The 24,897-nt window shown below is 42.0% G+C and overlaps 1 protein-coding gene across 8 annotated transcripts in view; it reads right to left on the bottom strand.

The window, feature by feature from the left end:
- The window catches only part of ENPP2 (ectonucleotide pyrophosphatase/phosphodiesterase 2), a 99,070-nt gene extending 74,874 nt beyond the window's left edge, over positions 1-24,196 (bottom strand). For 3 of the 8 annotated variants that reach the window (XM_019715507.2, XM_074317109.1, XM_074317112.1), the window contains exon 1: positions 22,526-22,680. In XM_019715507.2, the coding sequence (XP_019571066.1) occupies positions 22,526-22,546 (21 nt within the window). In that variant the 5' untranslated portion in view covers positions 22,547-22,680. Of the gene's footprint in view, positions 1-22,525; positions 22,825-24,076 lie in introns of those variants that run through there. The other 5 variants (XM_019715356.2, XM_019715275.2, XM_019715585.2 and 2 more) reach the window with 3 other exon arrangements.
- Positions 24,197-24,897: the final 701 nt, after the last annotated feature.

Here is a 24,897-nt window from a genome sequence, read left to right as displayed (position 1 = left end):
GAAGAGTAGCAATGTGGCGGGGGTTTAAGTGTAATAGCCAAGTTGACCCATAATTGGCTTCTGTACAGCACTTGTTACCAATTATCTAAGATTGAGCTCAGTCACTATTTCTGTTCACCGTTCCGCCAAAGAACTTTATCTTCAATCAGGTCATTATGAAGATGGAACTCATTAACAGACACATACACACAAGCGCACATGTGCCCACGTGCACACACACACCATCTCACCACAGCTAACCAGAATTTTACTACAAGTCATCATTACACATTAATTGTCAGGATTACCAACGTCCCTACCTCGGGCATCAATTAACTACAAAATACAATGACTGCTCATTGTCTAAAACTAAGAAAACCAAAAGGTCTGACAATGCATACGATAGGTCTAGAAGCTCAACTGAAATGGCTAAAAGGTAGTCCAAACCCTTCTATAACAAAACCAAAATAAGAAAGTCCACCTGCTCTCCTGTTGAAGATTGCAGTATAACGTTATCCATGGTTGGGTCAATGAACAAGAAAGTGTATGAGAAAAACTAAAATTAACTTTCAGCATGACTAACTAACCCAGCTGTATTTCAGAAAACACTGCCCCCTGGTAGAAGAAAACCTACAATTATAAACAAATCTTTGACAGTTTCAGGCTCTAGAAATCACTCTTGCGGTTAATCAGGCTTTATTGGGCATAAGAATCACCCTGCGAGCTTGTTTAAAATGTTGATGCATCTGGCCTAGTCCCCAAGAGTCTGATTCATTAGATCTAGAAGGTGGGGAGAAGGAAGGGGGATTTTAGGGGGCCAGACAAAAACTGGCACAATAGTTTATTCTGATGCAAGTAATGAATGTAAGGACCACATTTAGAGACATGGAGCATTAGAATAAATTACTCTGAGTTAATGTGTTTATGCTCTGAATGATGAATTGCTTGGTCTAATTCATAATGTAATTTTAATATATTGTTAATAGTATTTACTATTAATTGGACATTAAGGTTTAAATCTCTTCATGACAAACCATGGCTGCTCCTCCACGGACATCATCTCCAAAATGTAAGCAGCAGAACAGTCTTTTATTTACTTTGCTGGTGGCACAAAGCAGCAGTGTGTGTATTGCTTAATTGCAATACAGTAGTTGCATTTATACAAATGCACAGTCTACCTTTTCATGAAATGGTTCTGTGAATCCTTGTTCCCAAGCTCTGATTAAGGTAAGAGGGCTTGAGGTTAACAGCGAGATCTGAAAGATATGTAATTGAGGGTTGTCATTCTTGTCTCCTGTGGTTAATCACGAAATTTTCAGGAACGGATTCAAATTTTATCTACATCCAGTTTCTCATGAGGCAAAATTAACATGCCTTAGGTGGACTTTCGTGCTGTCCCCAGAATAGTTCTAAGACGCCGCTGCTAGACAATGACTAACCACCTGAATTTTCAGCAGTATCCTATAGCAATAACTACAGCAGATGCCCTGTGAACGTAAGGAAAACACCCACATGCATTCTTCCTATTTTATTTTAAAAGCTTTTGACTTCAGCCGTGTTTTTCAGTTCTGCTTGGGTTGAGGGCTATTAGAACATTCAGAATAAAAACTGGACAACAGTCTTTTGCCAATCTAAACGGAGCGGAAAATTATGACAGCTAATAGAGAAACAAGCTGGCTCAATTGCTCCCGTAATCCAGGACTGCAAATGTGTATAAAGTAGACACCACTTAAGATGCTAAACCACAGATGCAAAGTTCTGTGAGCAATTTACGTTCCCAGGGGGTTCTCCACTGGAGACATAGCATACGCCTACTCAAAGGCAAACAGGATTTGTGCTATTTATTAGTTATTACACAATTGAGAGCTGAAATCAACACTGTCACATCTGTCAGTGACTTCAGTTCCTATCGTAAATTTCGATGCGTTACATTTACCCCCAATGGAATCCAAGCATAAGCTCCCTACACCAGACAATCCCCCCTCTCTAAGGATGATAATCCATTGCACAAATATTCATTAGCTCCTACTGTGTATCAAGCTCTGCTCTGGGCACTGGTAATACAGAGGGAGCTGAACCAAACATAGTCCTCTGCCCTCCATATTCATCAAACAGACACGGAAATAAATGGAAAAGTCACCCCATTTGAAACTTATGAATTGTTTCTTTCTGGAATTTTCCACGTCATATTTTCAGATGGAGATTGACTGCGTGTAACGGAACCTGTGGAAAGCAAACCCGCAGAGAAGGGGGAACTACTGTAATTCAGGGCTGATCTAGTCAGGAGGGCCATAGAAAAAGACTTCATGGAGAACCAACTGAGCCGTGATATGAAGGGAAATGGGCGTAACTAGATAAGAGGAGGAAAAGGTTCTAGGCAAAGGGAACGGATATGCAAAGGTTCTGTGTAGGGTGGCGGCATAGCACATGCATGAGATGAAAAGGCAGCCAGCGTGACTAGTGCAGGGAGAGCAAAAGTTCACACGGAGTGAAATGGAACTGGAGAGGTTAGCAGAGGCCAGTTCACGGGGGCCTCAATGGTCACATTAGGTGGTATTGCTGTTATCCTAACAGCAATGGAAAGGCTTCAAAGGGCTGAAGCAGGTGGAAGTTTAATCACATTTTGAAGCATTAATCTCTGTACCGTATGGATATGAAGTGGAGGGAGTCAAGAATGGATGCAATAGATCAGTTTGGAAACAATATCAGTGGTCCAGACAAAAGAGAGTGATACTTAGCACCAAAATGTTCATGGTGGTGGTGGACAGGGAGAAAACTGGGAGTGTTAGGACAAAGACTTGTTAATGAATTGGGTACGGGGGTGGAGGGGCAGGGGCGTGTTCAGTGTGACTCCTGAGTCAATGACTATTTAACAATTAACAATGACCAACTACATACTTGGGAAAGTCGCTTCTAAAGTTGTAATTGGCTTATAAGAAAGACGTAGATATATGTATCCATTTGCTAACACTCTAGAATTAAATAATTAAAAGAAGAGCTATGGCTAGGAGCTTGAAAACGTTTGTCAGGAGTTTTAAAACTCTGATTGAAAGTAAAGTTATATTGGACTCTGAAACACTGAAAAGACTTTTACCCGTAATTGAGGTTTAAAAGGAATTACCGCCAGGAAAGAACTCAGCTTTGTTCCTAAATCTAGATTATAATAACATATTTTAAAACTCAAAACTCAATTTAAGTCTGCTTCTTTTGTGCTACTGTGAAACTTGCACGCTAAATATCCAGGCGAATGGAAGAAGGTTGTAACTTTGGCGAGATGGCTCACCAGCATGTGTGTGGGTCTCCTGAAAGTTCACATCTTTAAGTCCACTTTTTAATGTGGACTGTGGAATACATGATCAAGAATGGAAGGGTGTCTGATGAGAGAAAATTGTTGTACCAAAAGTTCCCCCACATGGCCCAAGACTTTCATTTTGTACCCGTCTTATACAGGCAGGCTGAGAAGCTATTATCAACTCCGCTTGCAGATGAAGAAATAAATGGAGGTTCAACGAGTATGTGCCAGCTCCAAAGTGGTAGGACAAGCGATCGAGCCATGTCTAGAAACCAGGTCCCCAAAGGCAACTCACTCCTCTTTCCACTACAGCATGAACGTCATTCTCTTATACCACACAAGGGCCTCAACTCGACACATCCGAGATGCAGCTCCCTAAACAACCCGTTCACCCTCCCAGCTTCCTTTCTTTTCATGGAAACCTTAACATTATTTTTTCTTCTGCTGCAACCCTTTCATCTCGTTTCTAATCAGACACCATAGGTTCTAGTTATTAATCACAATGATTGCCATCACTTAACAGAGCTCTCTGAGTACTTTAGTACCTACATTATCTTCTTCTGTGATTACTTTTAGGCTCATCCCTTCAGCTTCAAGCTTCTGGACACGCACTAGAAAGTCATCTCATAACTGCTCTTCCTTTGCCCTCTCTACCTCTTCCGAACACCATTTCATTGAGTCTTCTCTTAACCAACCTGTCATTCGCTCCCATTCATTGCCCAGAGAGCCCTGCACAAAATGCAAATCTGATGATTTTTCCTTCCAAACTGGAAACCTTCCAATGGCTGCCAATCACAGGAGTTCTCAAAGTGTGATTCTAGGCTTGGTAGGGTTAGAATCACCTGAACACGTGTGAGAAATGCAAATCCTTTGCAGACCTACTCCATCAGAATTTTGGGGCGGGGGACGGGGGTGGTGTAGAGCCCCAAAGTCCACGTTTTAACAAGCCCCCCAGGTGATTCTGATGCAAGTTGGAGAACCACTGACCCAGAGGATAAAATCCAAACTGCTTAGCAAGGCACCCAGGACACTAAATCTGAAATTAAGCTCCCTGGATTCAGATCTCAGCTCTACCACTGTTTAACTATGAAACCTTACATGACCCTTTTCTGTCCCAAGGCTCACTTTTCTCATTGGTCTCCAGTTCATAGGATTCTTAAGAGTATTACATGAAATAATCCATGTAAATTGCCTAGCACAATGCTTGGCACAGAAGAATGATTAATAAATGGTAAGTTTTCTTAATTAGAGAAATATGTGGTATTCCTTGATTAAGTTGTGCTCTCTCACACCTTCAGTCCTTATTATATATTGTTGCTCTGGCCTAGAATGCCCTTCTCTACCTAATCTCCCTGGCAACTCCAACATACTCATGGAGATTCAGGTGAGGTAACACCACTCCTCTGTGAAGCCCCCCACCCCCGATTTTGCCCTTCCCATGCAATAGGCTCCCCTGCCCTGCTCCCAAATCATCTGTAATCTCTATTTCAGCATCTCTAGCCCTCTGGGTATCTTCAAATGCAGGGACCAGTCTTCACTGCACTCAACAGAGCTTTGCATCTTTGCTGGGAGATAATAGCCAGACAATAAATGTTTGTTGAATGAAGTTACTTGGCATCAAAAAACTTGAATTGGAACTTGAATTCTTGCTCTCTTACTAACTAGCTGTCACTTCAAACCCACGTTTCTTCATCTGTAAAGCAGGGTTATTTGGCTAACTGAGTGGTTTATAACCCCTTTTTGAGCATGAAAACCTTATTTTCAAATGAAATCTCAAAATGAATACCAACATTGAAATTTGGAGTGGCTCCACTTTCAGTGGGATAGAGAGTCTGGTTCTCAACTAACCAGCCACCTCCCTTCTCCCTACAGCACCTTCTCAGAAATCTGGAAATTCAAGGAGGACAATTTGTGAAAACGAACAAATGAAAACAATCAATAACTAAGTTAATTCCACTATTTAAATACTCTTCTAAATCCAGCCCTTTGTTGTAGTATTCAGATACCTACACATACCCTAAAATCTGGCGCAAATTGCCCCCCGGGCCAGGTCTTTCATTGATGAGGGACAGAAACTCCTAACCTATTCAAGCTCTTCCCCCCATGAGTCCAAGCCCATTTCTCCATCCACACTTCTCCTCCCGCAGTGTCTCAGCCCTGAAGTCTCCTCTTTCCACTGTGCTCCTCCAAACTATCATCAATCCACAGCCTTCCCCAAAGCTCAGGATCTTCACAACAATCCCCCCTCAACTGTCACACTCACTACACCATCCTCAATTCAAGAAACTGTGGATTCTACCCAAGACGTTTGTCCCTTGTCTCTCTAAGCGTCCTTGTTTTATTTGAGTACTTCTCTCAGCAACAAGAGCATAAATTCCCTGAGAAAAGGAGAAAGAAACGACATGATATAAGGACTAAGAATCTGGGTTCTGGAATCCAAACAACCTGGGTCTGCCACATTCAGTCATGAGACCTTACTTAAGTTCTCTAAAACTTGGAATTCTTTTAACAAAAGTAATAATAGTTCTTGTCACCCAGGGTTGATATGAAGATCAAATGATACAATGCATGTAAAGTAAGTAGCTCAGTGCCTGAAATACAGAAAACACACAAATAGTGGCCATTATCACAGCCAGGGAGATAAAGACTACATCATCTGCTATCATGCTCTCAGCATTCAGCAGACTGCTGGGCACATAAGAAGTGCTTTGTCATGACATGGGTTCTAGGAAAAGTCATTTTACTTATGGTGAGATTATAGGTAAATTAAAGTTAGAAATGTTATGAACCACTCTTTCCTCATTCTCTCTAACCTCAAGAGAAAATGACCAGCACTTTGAAGACAGCTTTAAAGGCACAGGTTTCAACTAAAATAATAAAGACCTTTTATTTGGATTGGAAAGCCCCAAGAATTTGAGCTTCAACTCAAGAACTATGTTTCAACTCACACTAAAAAGGAAGTTTATGCTTTCTACTGGAATGGCATCATCACATGCTTTATAGTACAATGGTACCCTCTCAGGGAGGAAGCAAAACTGCCATTTCTGTGGTTTCCCTTGCAATCAAACAATAGCTAGAGAATTCTACTAACTAGGAACTTCCTCCTCCTGATAAACGACTTCTACAAAAACCTCACAGCTAACATCATACTTCATGGCGAGAGACTGAATGCTTTCCCCCTAAGATCAGGAACAAGACTTCTCAGGAACTTCTCAGGAACTGTCTTCTCTCACCACTTCTATTCAACACTGTACATCTAGCCAGGGCAATTAGGCAAGAAAAACAAACAAACAAACAAAACATTCAAATTGGAAAAGAATAAAACTATCTCTATTCACAGATGACATGATCTTGTATATAGCAAATCCTAATGAATCTATTTAAAAAACTATTAGAACTAATAAATGAATTCAAGAAGGTTGCATGTCACAAAATAAACATAAAAATCTGTTTTTAATATATGTTTAGCAATGGACAATTTATCTAAAATAAAACTAAGAAAATGATTACATTTACCACAGTATCAAAAAAACTCTAAAATACTTAGGGATAAATTTAACCAAAGAAGTGTGAGACTTATATATGGAAAATAAGATAGCACCATTGAAATATATTATAGAAGACCTAAATAGGTGAGAATATATCCATGTTCATGGATTGGAAGACATTATTGTTAAAACGGTAAGAAAGTGAAATGATGGCTCACAGAATGGGAGAAAATATTTATGAATCATATATCTGATAAAGGTCTAGTACCCAGCATAAACAAAGAACTCTTACATCTCAGCAATAAAAGATACAAAACCCAATTTTTTAAATGGTCAAAGGATTGGAGTAGACATTTCCAAAGAAATGTCTCAAAAGAAGACATATAAATAGACAATAAGTACATGGAAAGATGCTCAAAATCATTATCGATTAGGGAAATGTAAATCAAAACTACAATGAGATACGACTTCATACCCACTAGGATGGCTAAAATTAAAAAGATAATAATGAGTGTTGGGGAGGATAAGGAAAAACAGTAATCTTCATATATTATTGGTAGGATTATAAAATAGTACAGTCACTTTGGAAAACAGTTTGGCAATTTCTCAGAATGTGTAAAAAAAAAAAAAAAGATATCATATGACCCAGCAGTTCTACTCCTATATAAATACCCAGGAGAACTAAGAACGTATGTTGACACAAAACCTTGTACATAAATATTCATAGCAGAATTATCAACTGATGGATGGATAAACAAAATGGGACATATTCATACAATGAAATATTATTCAGCAATAAAAAGCAATGAAGTCCTGATACTTACTACAACATGGATGAACCTTGAAAACATCATGCTAAATTTTTAAAAAGCCAGATATCAAGGCCACATATTGTACGATTCCATGTACATGAAACAGCTGGAATAGGCAAATCCAAGAGAAAGACAGTGTGTTAGTGGTTGTCAGGTGATGTGGGAGTGACGCTTTTGTGCATGAAGCTTTGCTTGGGGTGATGAGAACATTCTAACATTACACAGTGGTGGCATTTGAACATCTCTGTGGATGTATTAAAAACCATTGAAATATACAGTTTAAAAGGCTGGATTTTATGGTTTATGAATTATAAAAAGAGCTTCTGAAACAGAGAGAGAGAGAGAGAGAGAGAGAGAGAGAGAGAGAGAGAGAGAGAGAGCCAGTGAGATTATCCCTGCAGGGAAGCAAATTCCAAAGCATCTGAACTCACAAAAAAGGAACATTAACCTTGACCTTCAGCTTTCAGGTCAGTGGCTTCAAAGCTGTCTCCTGAGTCACCTCAGTTGCCCTCCAAACCTGACAATTAACAGGAGGACTAAAGAGTGAGTCCTAGTGTGGACCTATTTTAACCAGCCCCTGTATTTGATGAAACCCTCTACATTCCTAAAAATAGGAGGATTTCCTGGGACTTTCTCAATGCATTTCAGGCCCTCTGCCATACCACTTGCATCAGGTTTCCTGTTTCATTTTACTTTCAAATAAAATAGCCTAAGAAGAGAACCCAGTTCTCGCCTATAAATCTCAATGGGTTTGAATCTTAATGGCAACAAACTCTAGGAATTTAAGAACTTGTGGGAATTTAAGAACAACATCTTGGAACAACATCGATGGAGCTTGATGCCATTATGTTAAGTGAAATAAGTCAGACAGAGAAAGACAAATACTACATGATCTCACTTATACGTGGAATCTAAAAACAACAATAACAACAAAACCGAGCTCATAGATATAGAGAACAGATTAGCAGTTGCCAGAGGTAGGGGGTGGGTGTGGGTGAAAATGGATGAAGTAAGTGGGTCAAAAGGTACAAACTGCCCGTTACAAAATAAATTTCCTGGGGACGTAATGTGCAGCAAGATGATTATAGTTAATAATCCTGAATTGTATATTTGAAAGTTGCTAAGAGTAGATCTTAAAAGTTCTCATCAGCTGAAAAAACATTTTGTTAACTAGGGTGTGACCGATGTTAACTAGACTTATTGTGGCAATCATTTTGCAATATCGACAAATATCAAATCATTATGCTGTACAGCTGAAACTCATGTTATATGTCAATTATACCTCAATGTTTTAAAAAATAATAATATCTTGCATTTGAAGAACACTTCTCAAAAAGAAAACACACACAGTCTTATATGTCAGAAGAATCAAGGCTCACTAACTCTTCCCACTTTACAATCAATAAAATCGTAAGGTTGCTCATAGGCAAGATTGCAGAGCTAAAGTACCTCTGACTGGAAGAACAGGACAGCTCATATGACAAACGGGATGGAGAAAAAGGGAAAAGAAAGTATTATGAGTTAGTTATCCCATATCTGGCACAAAGCAGACACTCCATAAGGGATAGCCAGTATCTAGTAACTGTCTGCTTTTTGCAGGGCAACATACTAGAGATATTTACATATAGTACCTTATTTAATCTTCATAAAACCCATTACGGTATTATCATTGTCAATATATGAGAGAGAACACAAGTTCAAATATATCAGGCAACTTGCCCATGTTCAAGCACCTATTAATTGGGGGAGCCATCTTTTCTCTCTGATACCCCAATGAGGATTACAAAACTGGCAAGCTCTAAAAGCAATGGGAATTTCAACTATTTGCGAGAAGAAACCTAGCAAAAGTTTATTAAAGGCAGAGAATCTGATAAATTTTTGAAAAGTCTTTGATACTCGATCACGTTTCCTAATTCAGAACATATCAGAAGCCACAGATACACTTCTGTCCTTAACACTGACCTGGTTCTGACCCAAAATGGAAGAACCGGTTGAGCAGGAGGAAGTGACCAGAACTGTGGGCGTCACAGCCATGTCATTTCAAAGCTCCTAATAGATCAAAGAGAATGCTGGTCATTGTGAGACAATGCCCTCAACTTTGGAAAACCAGAGTTTTACAAATTCATATAATATTGGTTCAATGCAGATTTAGTAGGCGTACGCCCTAACTACATTAGTTAATGCTTATTGGAAGCTTCCTCTGGGCAAAGTACTACTTGATATCAGGGATATTGATTTTTTAAAAGCATGTGTTAATTGGGAAATTGCATAGTCAACAGTTTGTTAAAACATGCTATCGTGAGATCTGTCATGGAGGTATGTGACGGGTATGTGCAGAGGACACTGGGAACTTGCTCGCTCAATCTCTGCCCCACCCCACTCCCAGGGGGCCTTCCTGTCTTACAGATTTTTTTTTTTTTTTTTTTTAGAATGCACTATACATACAGTTTGTAGACCCTGATAGTTATGTTCCTGAGATGGTCATTGTTCACAAGAAATTTGGACAGCATAATTGAGACAGGATCCATCTTCCTACCCCTTTTAGTGGTTACTCTACTGGGCAAACAAGACTTTGGAAATGGAAGGTTTTCCGTAATGTTATTTATTTCAGTGTCCATTTTTCAGCTTCCTATGCATCAGGAGACATTTGTGGGGTTGACAGAGACGGTAGCTTCCTAATTCCTAAGTCAAGTATATGGGGGTATGTTCTTGAACTCAATATTCCAGTGTCAGCTAGCTGCCAGGTAGTATGTACCATGGACTGAACCAAAACTCAAAACTATCTTGACAGTTTGAAGTAAAGAGTTGGAAAAAAGAGAGAGAGAGAGAGAGAGCCAAATCAATCTCCCTGGGATAACATTCTTGAAGGAGAATACAAAATTCAGTTATACAACTTCACAGAATTTAAGAGAGTCCACAATTGATGACAATTCTTATAAAAGAAACCTGGGAGTTTTCATTACCTGCAAGCTCAACAGGGCTTGACCACAAGTCAACATGACCTCATTTTATCTTCCTTTCCTTTAATGAACAATTACTACCCAGATCCAGGAGAGAAAAGTCCAGCTGAGTCTAGGCCTGCCTGGACGCCATCTGGATTGTTCATTTTGGATGGCTCATTTTAGGACATCACCACTAGACAGCTTTGAGAGACAGCATGACTAAAATCATGAGGAATCCATACCATCCAATCCATTCCTTAATTCATTCGTTTGTTTATTTACGCATTGAGCACCTCGTATGTTTCAGGCGCTGGGGATACAAAGTGAACAGAATAAAGGCTCTGCCCCATGGGTCCCACACTCTAGTGAGAGAAGGAATATAATGCCAGGTAATTAAGTGATAACAGAAATAAACCAGAACATGAGTACAGAGAGTTACGGAAAGAGCCCTTTTCAGTTGGGTGGCACTGAAGGTCTCTGAAGACAAGACGTCTGAACACGCTACTGGATGGGGAAAGGGAAGAACTAGGTGTCTTCAGAAGGACTCGGCACGTGGAAGGCTCTGAGGTCAGAGTAGCCTTGTGGATGTTCAGGAAGGCCAGTATGACTGGAGTAGAGTGAGAGATGGGGGAGCCATGGCAGAGGAGGTCAAAGAGGCCATCGGGCTTCATGCAGGACCTTACAGGCTATAGTGGAACCTTTGTGTTTCATTTTGGGCGTGATGAGAAGCCACTAGAGGGACTGGAGCCCGGCAGTGACATAAAAGGCTCACCCTCACTGGTATTTAGAGACTGGATATTTAATAAGCTCCCCTTGTGGCCAATGCTTGAGGAACGTGTGACTATGTGGGGTGGGGGGCGGGGGCCCTGTCAGAATGATGGGAGAAGGTGGGTGTGGTTGTCTTTCTTAAATATTCAAAGGGAAATTAATGCAAGACATATGAGTTTGATTTTGTGTACTTCCTTGGACAAAACTAGAATTTACAGAGAAGTATGTTTCATCTCATACTATGAGGAACTTTGTAGCAATCAGCTGCCAGAGTTCTCTTACAAAACAAGAATTCACAGTTAGTACTCACAGACTAGGCAATGTCGGTCAGGAATTCTTATAAAGTATCTAAACTCAGAGGAAGACGGGCTATACAACATGCAAAGTCCTTTTCAGCTCTAACCATCTAATGTTTTCGTCCCTTCTTAAAACTCTCTGAAGAGGGCGTTGTCTTCTCCCTCTGTAATGATCAGCAAAGAGCTACTCAAATGAAATGCCATAACCAGAATTCAGTTTTATTTTTCCTGGATAAATCAAAAGGAACGGTACACACCTTGTTCTTACTTTTTCATCTCCTGAAGGAAATACACAGATGATACTGATAGGTATGGATAGAGATATAGCTGGTGTGTGCAATTTAATTTATGCCACTTAAAGCGAACACTGGTCAGGGCGAGGCTAAGGAAAGGAGAAAGCAATACCTTTCACAAAATCATGTGATGGACCCCCAACAAGAGATGAAGTAATATATTTCTGGGTAGTACACGAGTAGACCGGAGGAAGGTAAGCTGACCTTATTTCACCTCTCCCAGCCTTATAGGTCTCTCATAATCCTTTGTAAACAGAGCCACTGCAAAGTTGAAATCCAATAACCACAGCATGCCACTAGAGTATTACGCAAGAGGATGCCGAAGTCCTGGCCCTTACGTTGTCCCGCTAAGCTTCTGTTGCTCTTATTAGAGATGTTATACAACTTGTTAATTACTAAAATCCTGAGCTGTCAGGCTTGGTTGGAGTCATGGCTCAGAGGCTCACTAGCTGTGTGGCCTTGACTGACTTAGGAAACCACTCTAGATCTTTGTTTCCTCAGATGTAAAATGGGAATAATCCCAGTCCTTTCCTCTTAGGGTTGCTGTGGGGATTAAATAAAATAATCCATGTATTGTTCACAACAACAGCTACCGTCCATTGAGGACCTAGCATGTGCCACACATCGTGCAGAAATGATCTCACTGAATTCTCTCAACGCTCTTGTAAAGCACATAGTGCTTTCTCTTTTTTGACAGAGGCTTGGAAGTTTCAGTAATCTGCCCAAGTTCACACAAGTTCATTCAAACTCACGTCTGCCTAACCAGAGTCCAGCGTCTAAGCATTTCTTGCTGTAGTCCACACTGTTATGGTACATTTATTTTTATTACTTTGAAAAGAAAGTCTTCCAGTCTCCCATTTGGAGAGCAGTGGGGTTTTTCTGGAGTGCCTTTACCAGTTCAACAACAGAACAGATTCTGAACCGTTTCTCACTTTGGCACCAACTAGAGGTTGGAGCCATTATATACCAGCGTATTCTTTCTGTGTCATCTGATCGTTGCAGCTGGTTTTGCATGCCTTCAGGTTTGGGGCTGGGTAAATCTCGGTCACAGCCATGGAGCCTATGGCCTCATGTGACAACATATTTTTCCAAAGATGCTGTGTTCTCCTTTTCGCAGTCTTGCCTCCCTTTCTGCAGCTGTTTCCACTTCTTCCTGAGAATTGATAAAAATTCTGAAACTCTTATTTTTGCAGTCAGTCTCATGTGACCTTACCCTGACAATGCCCTGGTTGTTTCACCCCAACGACAAAAGAGCTCATGAGACGCCAGTGCTAAGAGCAAAGATCGCGGCCTGACGGAGCTGGGAGCGATCTTTATGTATCGGTGTCTCTGGCAACACGTATCATATTCTAATGATCATGGTGACACTATGCTCAGAACCAGCTGTGGTGAGACAGGAGCCTCCACTTGCTAAACATTTAACATAGGATTTAGCATTCATTCACTGGCTCATTCATCCATTAATGCAGCAAACAGTTCATTGAGAACCTACTATGGTCCAGGAGGCACAGTTTTAGGCCCAAAAAGACATCAGCAACTAACCAAAGAACCCAAATACCTGTGCGTGGTGCTTCCATTTTATGGGTTGGAATAACATAAAATATAAAAATACCTCCATTAGTGATAAGAGCTATGAAAAAGAATAAATAGAGAGGTAAGAGTGATCTGAGAATGAAGTGAGCTCTTGAGCTACACACATAAGGCCGTGAGGGCAATCCTATTTTACAGATGAAGAATTTGGATAATTTGCCCAAAGTCAGCCAGTCAGTGTTAGAACAGGACTCTGCCATATTCTGATAATAACAATAATAAATCTAGCAACAATGATTATAATAGTGACTACCTATTCAGGCAGTTTTATAATCGCACGAAGTAGTTATAGAAATCCCATTTTATGAGTGAAGAAACCAAGACTCAGAAAGGTGAAATAATTTGCTCAGGGCTGCACAGCAAATGGTGGAGAAATGATTTAAACCCAGTCTGAGTGGGTCAGAGACCCTGATTGTTCCACCACTCCTTGCCTCTTCTGAAGAGTTGGAAATTCTTCTTACTAAACTGGAAGTTCCTCAAAGACAGAGATTAACTCCCCATCATCTCCTGAAAGTTCAACAGCTTTCTAATGTAGAAAGCTGTTGAACTTTCTATATAGGCACGAGCTGCATCTCTCAGACAGACAGAAATCGAAATGCCTAAGGAAGATGGCTGGCAATTCTAAGTTTCAGGAGTGCTTGACCTCCCTTGGCAGTGGGTTGCAGTATCCCTTGAACCTCAGAGTGCCAAATGACATTCAGAGGACAGGATGCAATGGCAACCTGGTAGGATCAGCCTAACCTCCCCAAAACACCCACCTTCCCACGCGGACTTGTGGCCTGGACAGACTTGTTTCCCTCTTTATTAGACTTGTGTTTGTCTAGGAATGAGAGGAATAAACAAGCGGGATGCACATGCCCTGCATTTTAATCAAAGTCATACCTTATGGAGTAAAAGGGGCATTTGGGATGAATTTGAACCCCTTGTGATGAATTTGGACTATTACTGCATCGCAACTCCAGTCCCACATGCTTTTCTCAATGCCCCTCAGCAGGGGTGCTCACAGCTGTACTTTGCGCTTACGTCCCCATACATCATGGCTTAACCCACGGTATGTGATCAGAATCGCTGAATGAATGATTTTCCTCATTGTTGCTCAAGTTGCTTTATGGGAGGACCGCACAGCTGAATGGAAACTTTTGAAGAGCAGGTATAATTTTTTTTTTTCTTTTTTGCGATTCAGTGAAAAGTAGTTCTCAGAATCGGGCAAACCTAGGTTCAAACTTCAGTGCCGGCCACTTACTAGCTGGTTGAGTTTGGAAACCGATTTGTCAGACTTCTCTGCTCTCCGGGAGCCTTCAGTTCTCAGCTCAGAGAGAGGCCTTCCCTGACCAAGTCACCTCCCCACCCCATGATTCTCCTTCTCACCCCACCTTTGTGCCTCAACACTTAACCTAACCCCTGGCACACGTGCCTCTCCCCCTGGACTGTAAACTCCACAGGGTTAAAGACCAGGTCTACATCCCCTTCCCATGTATCCCCAGAGCCTAGCACAGAACCTGGAACATTCCATTAACAGCAGCTTAGTAACTTAAGAAAGGAAAAGAATGGTGAAGAAAGAGGAAGGGAAATGCAATCAGAGTGTGGAGGGCTGTGGCAGAGGAGAAAAGGGATCAGGCAACTGCCTTGTAGCTTTACTCTCTGTGAAATGGCAGCTGGGTGGCTGGGGACTTCTCCCATAATCCCATGCAGCAAAAACTGCAAAACCACACCGATGGTGTCCATGCAGTCATGCCACTTCACTTTAGCAAAGCCTCCAGCTGTCATGGCCGCCAGAGTGACTAGCCTTTGAATTGTTTGTTCGTAGTATTGAACATTTTTCCAGTCTTTTCAAGCCTTACGTACTACATACAGATTTTATTGCGAGTGATTCCATATACAAAATATGCTTTGGAGGTGGAGGAATACTGGTAAAAACTGATTTTTCCCCCTTGTTTTTGTCTAAGGATCAAATTATAGATTGAGGTGTTCCTGAGGATACTTGCTTGTCTTATGTTATTTAGGAAGGTCATGCTCTGGTAGCCCGATTACATTTTTAGTCAATTGGGAGCCACTGAGAGTGGCTATTAGGACTATAAATATCAAGTAACAGTAATAAGAGGTTTAGAGTCCAGCAAACACTGGATGAACATCCTGTAACACCTCACAACACGCCTTCCCAAAGCAAACGTGGCCAGTCAGGGACTAAAAGGCACGTTCAGGCCAAAGACATCTATTATAAAGAAGCTGGAAGAGCATCTTTCCTCGCTGTTACCTGGCAAGCAGGGGACACTGTGCTCTGTGAGCTTCCTGGCTGAAGTGTTCCGTCACCCAGCCATGCTAGAGGCTCCCAACCTTTACAGGCTCTTGATGTTGCCCCTACTTTGGAATAATACTTATTTGAAGTAAAAGTAACAAATGTTTTGTAGACCATTTGCCAGGTGCTCTTCTAATTACTTTTTAGACATCATCTCATTTAACTCCAGCAATAATCACACCAATAGGTACTATTATCATCTGTAATTCACGTGGGTAGAAACCGAGGTACAGAGAAATTGAGGGGTGTAGCTGGGATTTAAGTGGTGTGGCTCCAGAGCCTCAGCTTAACCACGACACCACCCCCATCTGCCTTGTCTTGGAGATGGACGTTTTTAATAAGAAATCACAAATTGGTTTCCCCATTGTTAAACCCATTGAAGACAAATGTGATTGACAACCAGCCTTTGGATCAGCTGTAGTAAGAGCAGAAGTTTTGAAATTCAACAGACCCTGGTCTGAATTCTAAGAACTGGTGAGACTTTGCCCAGTTAAATCTCTTCAGGCTTTCATTGTTTTCATTCTAAAAATAGGAATAACAGTAACTCTTTCAGAGGGTGGTTTTCAGCCGGTATAGGCAAACTTTTTCTGTAAAGGGCCAGATAATAAATATTTTAGGTCTGGAGGGCCATACAACAACGATCTCTATCACCACTAGTCAACTTGCTCTTGTAGCGTGAAAGCAGCCACAAACTATATGGAAATAAATGGGGGTGGCTGTGTTCCAATAAAATTTAATTTAAAAAAACAGGTGGTGACCAGATTTGGCCTGCAGACTATCATTTGCCAACACCCAGTTTTGAGGATTACATGAGATAATGTATGAGCTTTGCATGATCCCTAGAATATAACTCATCAAACATGGTGGTATAATTATGGCTTCAGCATGAGATAGTCAGTAGTTTCAAGTTGGGTTAAAAAAAAAAAAAAATCCCAGCTAAAAATCAAGGAAAATTAACACTATCAGGAACCTCTGGAGCCTTCTCAAGTAAGGCTGTATAATTTGCCTAGACTTTTGAAAATGATCAATACTCAACCTTACAGGTAGGGTTGCTCTACCTCCAATACTAGCTTATAGGTAGGGTTGCCAGAGACAATACTTTTTTTAGGATTTTCAATGTTTGGAACATATTTACGCCCCAAAAAAAGTATGCATCGTTTATTTAAAATTGAAATTTAACTGGAATATCCTGGGTTTTTGGTTGTTATTGTTGTCTGTTTTGTTTTGCTTTCAAAATCTGATAACCTTACCTATAGACCTCTAGGGTTCCACAATGTGGGAACCACTGGTTTTATTTATAACAAGAATAACCAAACACAAGCATCATTTTGTTCTTTCTGGGAGGAAAAGAATGGCATTCTTATGGAATTATCCCCAAGGTTCAAAACTAATAAGTCCCCTGGGTAGAAGCCACTGAAATACTATGAGACAACCAGTGCTCTGCCCTCACCGGTGCCAAGAACAAGCTTAGGTCACCCAAGGAAAAAGTGCGATAATCTTGCATTTGTTCCTGCCGATTAAACTCAAGCAGCTTCTTGGAAAATGTGAGGTGCCCCTCACACCACTATGTTGAATTAATATCTGAGCAGTATTAATGATGGAAAAACTCAATTATATCCAACACATCCAAAGTTTTGCAGTTGGATTTGTCAGTAATTAAACTGTGTACTGAGAAAGCCCAGTTTGTCAGTAAACAAAGCTTTCGAGTGGAGAAGAAGTAGTCTGTGCACGTAAACACAGGCGCCTAAATTCCCGATAAATATTTGATGATAAAGCTGAGGGTGGCGTAGGTGCCTTCCAGCAACAGATAGCCTCCAATAAGTAGGATTATAAAATCATTTGGGGGGGGGAGAGAAATCTGGCTTAGCATGCCAAACTCAGGTCTTTTCAAACTTTAAAGAAGGAAGATGATATTTGACACGTCCATGAAGATGAAAGGCATCGTGTTTTAATTAATTAAAATAGTGCAGTATTTAGTATCAAAAAACCTATGTCTGAGTTTCAGTTCTACCACTTCCAAGCTGCGGAAACTTGGATAATTCACTTAGCCTCTTTGAACCTCCATTTCCTATCCCTGAAACGGAGATACAAGAAGTCCCATTGCTTATGCTTCGGTCAGGATCAAGGAGATAATGGATATAAAAATGATTTGCTAACTGTCGTGTATCATCTCTACGAAGAACAGCAGAATCTCTGGTGACTGAAGAGCAAAATAATGCTGTGTGGCGTGTTCCCAGCAGAAACCATGCTAAAGGAATTATGCTGTCATGAAACCTGTATTAATTTCCTAGGGCTGCTCACAAACTGGGTGGCTTCAAACACATACATTTATTGCCTCACAGTGCTGGCGGCTAGAGGTCCAAAATCAAAATGTTGGCAGGGTTGATTCCCTCTGAGGGCTGTGAGGGAAGGATCCATTCCAGGCCTCTCTTCTTGGCTTGGAGATGGCCATCTTCTCCCTGTATCTCTTCACATCATCTTTCCTCCGTGTGTGTCTCTGGGCCAAATTTCCCCTTTCTCTAAGGTTGCTAGTCATATTGGATTAGGGCCCACCCTGATGACCTCACTCGACTTTGATTACCCTTGTAAAGACTTTGTGATGGTTAATTTTGTACCAAGATCATTGGGCGAAGGGATGCCCCAATAGCTGGCACAACATTTCTGGGCATGTCTGTGAGGGTACTTCTGGAAGAGATTAACATTTGAATCAGTTGAGTAAAGAAGATGGCCCTCAGCAATGCATATGGGCATCATCCAGTTCATTGAGGCCTGAAGAGAACAGAAAGGGCAGAGGAAGGGTGAATTTGCTCTGTGTACTTAACAGGGACATCCATCTTCTTCTGCCCTTGTACATCAACACTTCTGGTTAGGCCTTGGATTCAGACTAGCACAAACACGATCAGCCCCCCCAATTCTTTGGACTCAAACTGAAACACACCACCCATTTTCCTGGCTTTCCAGCTTGCAGATAACACATCATGGGATTTCTCAGCCTCTGTAAGCCAATTTCTCTCTCTCTCTCTCTCTCTCTCTCTCTCTCTCTCTCTCTCTCTCTCTCTCTCTCTGCCCCCGCTCACTCTTTTTCTTTCTTTCCCATAGAAACACATACTAAATAATTTACAATTGACTTTTAGGACCCATGCACAATACACTTTATATCTATCTCTGCACACTTCTCCTGAAAATAAAAAGGCAAAATGGGCTACAACTTATTGATAGTTTTTGGACTCCTAGTCCTTATGCCCTTTATCTGAGCAACTTTAATCAGTGTTATAATGTCTTCATGGATGTTTAATGATATTTAATAAAACAGGAATGAAGACAGAGCCCAGTAGCATACCAACGAAGACATCATCTATTAACCTATCTGTTAATCATCTCTCCTTTAATAAATATATTCAACCAGTCATTAATCCAGCCTACATGCATCCTTCTAATCCAGAAGAATATCGTAAGATCTGGGCCCTTCCTGAAATCAAGGTTTGAAATTCATTAATGTGAGTTGAGTATAACTATATTCCAGGTGCTTTCACATATTTTTGTTAGTGAAAATTCCAAACACCTGTGATCCTTTTTAATAGATAATAACACAATCACTCCTAGAGAAAGTAAATTTACTAGTAAATGTCAGAGCAGGGGCATGAGCCCAGGTTCTGTGACTCCAAGTTCATGGTTAATACCACACATTACCCTGGGATCCTCTCAAAAGAGAAAATATGCATAACTGGACTTATGCTGGCTCCTATAAATCACTACCTACTCTCCCAACTATCCATTGAATGAATTAGTCCTTTGATTAAAGACACTGAACCTGAGGTTTATAACAACTCAAGGGGGTCCAAGGGTAGACTTGTATGAACCCCATGAAAGTTTGTGAAAAATACTATGTATTGTATATTGTACATTTTTTTCTTAGGTTAATGTACATCCAAATCTCAAAAGAACCACAGCTTCAAACAAGAACTTGCAATTTAAATAACTCTCTATAGAACTTAATCATCATTCATCTTTCTCTCTAGAGTTTGGGGATGCACGTATTTCCCTCTTTAGAAAATCAAAATTGAGTTCTCTCATCTCTAGTGTCCCAAAGTCTCTCCCAAAGCCTCGTCATTCTTTAGAAGCCCTTAGAGATCTCACCTGCTGGACCCTTCTGAGTCCCCTGAATATCTTCTCTGGATATGCTGGATACATCAGCATCTACCTTTGATACCAGCTTATTAAGGCTCTCTTAGAAGCCCACCTCCCAGTGTCCTCTTCCCATGTCAGGTTCTAGGCTGAAATGGGTCCCTTTGCTTTCACAAAGCCAAAGCAAAATTGCAAAAGGTCTTTCATGCAGTTGTTCCCAGACTTGGGCATGGTTAGGACAGATGCAGGTAGCAATAGAAGAAACCCATCAGTGGAGATGTGGATTGCAGAGGGAGCTGGTAGACCCTGAGCCGTGGGCATTGTCTCAAATACCTAGAAAGTCTAAACCCTTCCTTGGTTAAATGAGTGGAAGACTGTGCCTCTTCCTGATAATCATGGTTGATTGTCATCCTTCTTTCTTCGCTGTATTGTTTACAGGTGATAATTTCCAAATGTGCTTTTGTATCACTGTCATGCTAGTCACTACTTGAGAATAGCAGACATTGACAAGAACTGCACAAGAATTCACAAGACGTCAATGAGCATCTCAGGGGGGTCCAGGCTCTAAGGACGCTAAGACAAAGAGCTGATTCCTGCTCTTGAGGAATTTACAGACCAGTGGGGGACAGACAAGTAAATAGATAGTTGCAATAAAGAATGGTAAATGTTCTCACAGAAGGAATAAAGGACACTGTGGGACAATGTAGGAGGGCCACCTAATCCATTCTGGAGGATAAAGAGCAGATGGTCTGGGTCATCTCCAAGAAAAAAAGGCTCTCAGCTGAGTCTTTATGGAAAAACAAAGTTAGACACAGACCTAAGAGTAGGAGGAAGAGGAAAGCCATGTCTAGCAAATAGCTTAATTGCCTAAACTTGCCCACAATGTGCTTAAAATGTGCATAGAATGTGGAGAGTGGATGGTAAAAGATGAGGTTGAAGAGGAAAGTACAAGGCACATCACAGAGAACCTGTAGACACCAACATTGTTCCTAAAAGGAGAAAAATAGGAATCCACTGAAGACTTTTCAAAAAGATCCACATGATCATCTTGCATTTTAGAGAGACCAAGTGACACAGTACAGGAACAAGACAGGAGATTCGGGAGTGGGCAACACAGCCCCCAAATAAGACTAATGGGTAGTTACGACCAGAATAGCACTTAGGGTGGTACTGACTTAACCTGAAAGAGGAGCAGCAGAGCTGGAAACACAGGTGTGTATGAAGCAGGCAGAGTAGAGGACTTGGGAACTGCGTAAGTGTCGTGAATGAAAGAGAGGCAGTGACCTAGGATGATTCTGTTGTGTCTGGCTTGGCGACTGGCGATGCCATGTGAGCGGTGGAAAATGGGAGAGGAGGAGCAGGCCTGGGAGAGGAGGGAGAAGACAAAATCGGTTTTGAATGTGTTGACCTGAAGGTTCTCCATGGTACGTCACCGTGGAGATGTTCTCTATAAAAGGTTGGTCTCTAGGAGAAAAATAATGGGAGGCTGATAGGTATGCAGGTAGTGTTTGAAGTCTTGGGAATGATGCCAGTTAACTGGGTGCAATGGGGGGTAGAGAGGACATGGAAACAGCGACTGTCTCTCTTTCAAGAAATTTGGTGGGAAGGAAGAGAAAATGGAGATGGCAGCTGGAGGGGAAAAGCAGAAGCTCAAAAACTAATGAAAGGAAGCGGGAAAGACCTCTTATCCTCTGTGGAACTGGGTGTGTGATAAACACATAAGCAAACACCAGTGCAGGCTTCTCTCTTCTCCTGCTGAGCCCTAGAAGGGCTTTTGTTTTCATTGCCTTTATCAGTGAGAAATGGCTCTGGGCTTAACCTGTTAAAAAGAAACTAGAGTGTGGCAGGGCAGACGACCGGAATCCTTTGACCCACAGCTCGCACCTGAACACAAGAGGTGCCCTCTCCCTCCCCACCTGCTCTGTTTGCCCTGGGAGATTTCCAAGTCAGGATCAAAAGCCCTCCTACTCAGTTGAGACCCCAGGCTCCTTCAACTCTTATCCAAAATGTGCTGGGTCTATTTGAAAGGCTTGTTCAAATAGTGAAGTACAAAGGGCCAAGAGACTGGCTGCCCCAGCTCTGTGCACGCCAATCACCGTCTTTCCTTTGTGGCTCCCGAGAGGGGACGCTGCGGTGCGGAAGAGGCTCCCACCCTCTGGGAGATGATTCGATTTCCTTTGCATCCCAGAGAACAGGACCGAAACAGATGGCTTTAAAAATCCCCATCCTTCTTGCAAAGCCCTTGTCCAACAGGTAATAAACAAAACGCAGAGCCGCCTCGCGGCCCCACGGGGACAGAGCTCCCCGTCCCCCTGCGACCCACTGGCTGTGCTCAAGCGGGCTCCCACTTGGCACCGGTTCGAGGCCCCTCTCTGCACGTTCCACCGGCTCGTTTTTTGCGAAACGAGATACGGATTTACAAATCCAAACACTCCCCGGCAACGAAAACTCAGAATGAGTTAAGCTCTGCATCTTGCGCGCCTGGAAACTGCTCCAGCCGAGAGTGCACGGGAACGCAGCCCAACAGGGACCGTTTTCTGGCAAATCTGGAGGCCCTTTGCAAGGCTTCTCGACTGACAGAACAGCGGCTTGGACCCGGGAGCCCAAGCAATGGAGGACCGGAAGAGAGAGGCGCCTACCGTACCCGATCGGCGTGGCGGGTCATGCTGTGGGCGTCTGGGTGCCTGGTCGTGGCGCGGCGCTGCGGACGCGGCCTCTGAGCTCTGCCCCGGGACAGCTGCCCCGAGCTGCTCTTGTTTGCACTGGGCCGTTTGCTTTTGGGATTTCTCCAATGCAGATGTAGTCAGGGGGCCGCTGTCCCGGGGGACAATGATTCCATTGGAAGCTGGCCTTTGACAAGACTCACACATGACCTTTGACTAAAATGGCTTTGGGGAAGGAAAGTGTCCGGAGGCTGAAGACGGGGCATCCAGGGCAGCGGTCCACATTCCCACCCCCAACAGTGCCAAGTTAATTTTTCATCTCGTAATCTTTCAAGGAGAGCCTCCGGGAGGTTTGAGTTGCCATTGCGCCTTCATTCTGCAGGATTCTTACCCTTTCCAAAAGGGTTTTGCTGCAGAAGTCCCCTGCTGTGTTGTTGATGAGTCCCCAGAATTCGCATTTCCAGGTTAAACGTGGGCAGGCCTACCGTGTAGAAATTCCTCTAACGCTCTCTCAGAAATAATACCACAATTTCCCCCCCTAGAGCATGCTACAGTGTACAAAGGGCTTTTCACAATCATGCTGTCATTTGGCCTCCCAGACAATGCAAGGGGCTGAGGGGGAGGCTCTGCTCTTACTGCCATTTTACACACACATAATAAACAGAAGCTCCAGAAAAATAAGGTATCAGCCCAATCCCCCAACCAGAGAGTGAAATCTGGGTCCTCTCCTTCCGCGTCCTGTCCACAGGCACAAAGGATCCACCTCCTGCCAGGTGACCCGCCACACTAACAATTATCACACGTAAACACATAGCATAATAATAAAATTATAACGTATGATATAAAACAACAGTAGCTAATAATTATTTTAGTTTTTTGAATTATAAAAGTGACTTAGAAAATGTCTTAATATAAGAGCTGTTTTGGTTATTGATCCCCACAGGTATCTTGAATTTATTAACCATATTTTTTTTTCTAAATTTTTCTCTTTATCAGCTGCTAAAAGGATGCCCTGGGAACCAGACTGGCCTCTCTGAGGTACGGGTACAAGCCAGGGGTTCCTGAGACTGCGACAGAGCCCCCAGAGCCCGTCCCTAGCCACCATCAGAGCCTTTCCCCTCCTTTGTCTGGGTCCTTCCAGATGGTGATACACTAAATAAAAGGGGATGGGGCTGTGAGGTTGTAAAGAGAATCCTGAACAAGGAGTCAGCATCCCAGAGTTTCAGTGTGATGCCCAGAGGTATGGTGGAGGTCTGCAGAGATGCCTTAGGGACGCGTGGTGCATCAGGTGGCGTCCTGTATCATATATGATATAATATGATATAATATGATATAATGTAATATAATATAGTATAATTAATATAAATAAAGCACATTAGCTTTAGCTTTATATACTATAATATATTATTATATTATATTATATTATATTATATTATATTATATTATATTATATTATATTATATTATATAGTATATAACACCCGGTATGATATTTTTTCCAGCCTAGAGAAGGGGAAAGGGGGTGATACTCACACTCAGTTTGCAAGAACTGGAAGGAGTCTGCCAGGAGAAGGACATCACCAACACAGACAACACCATGTATCAAAACTGCCCGGTGCCTTGAGTGAACTGAAAATAGTTCCTGCAGGCTGGAGTCCTGGGTGTGGGAGGCTGCTTCTAGAAAGGAGGGTGTGGGCTGGACTCTGACCGGCCTCCTGTGTCACTCGAGGAAATGTGGAATTCATCCTGCAGTGCTGAAGGGATTAATATAACTGGCCCTGGGTTATCAACTCGGAAGAAAAGGATGCAGGAGTCCTAAGTTGCTCTACGACAAGAAAGACACACACACACACACACACACACACACACACACATATATATATATACCTATATGTATCAACCCAGTTTGGTGGTTACGCGTATTAGCGTTAGCTTTATCAGACAGATGCAGTTTATTCTTCTTCCCAGCTACAAAAGCGTCAGCAATATACTTAACCTCACCTAAACCTCAGTTTTCTCATCAGTAAAATGGCAACAATGGGATAAGCTAAGAGGATTGAATGCATTTAGTTAGGTAAAACCCTTTGCCTCCCTTCGGACATACAGTAGCGCTCAATCAAATGTATCTATTGTATTTCAAAGTAATTTCATGTGTGCAGAGCCTACTGTGGAGTAACAGGAACTCCCTTTTTTGTTTTTTCCAGATCTCTCACTCCCTTCTTCCTGCCACATATCTGGCTTTCGACTCGTTAGAGTTTGTCCTTTGTTTCTTCCACCTGTTATCTTTCAGGTCCTTCTCGACTCTACTTCCTATAGGTCCCAGTCTAGACTTTAATATCGGTTTCCATCCGTCT

The sequence above is a fragment of the Rhinolophus sinicus genome, linkage group LG12 (genome assembly GCF_036562045.2).
Source record: "Rhinolophus sinicus isolate RSC01 linkage group LG12, ASM3656204v1, whole genome shotgun sequence".
Classification (NCBI taxonomy): Eukaryota; Metazoa; Chordata; class Mammalia; order Chiroptera; family Rhinolophidae; genus Rhinolophus; species Rhinolophus sinicus.
This window is presented reverse-complemented; position numbering and strand designations above follow the sequence as displayed.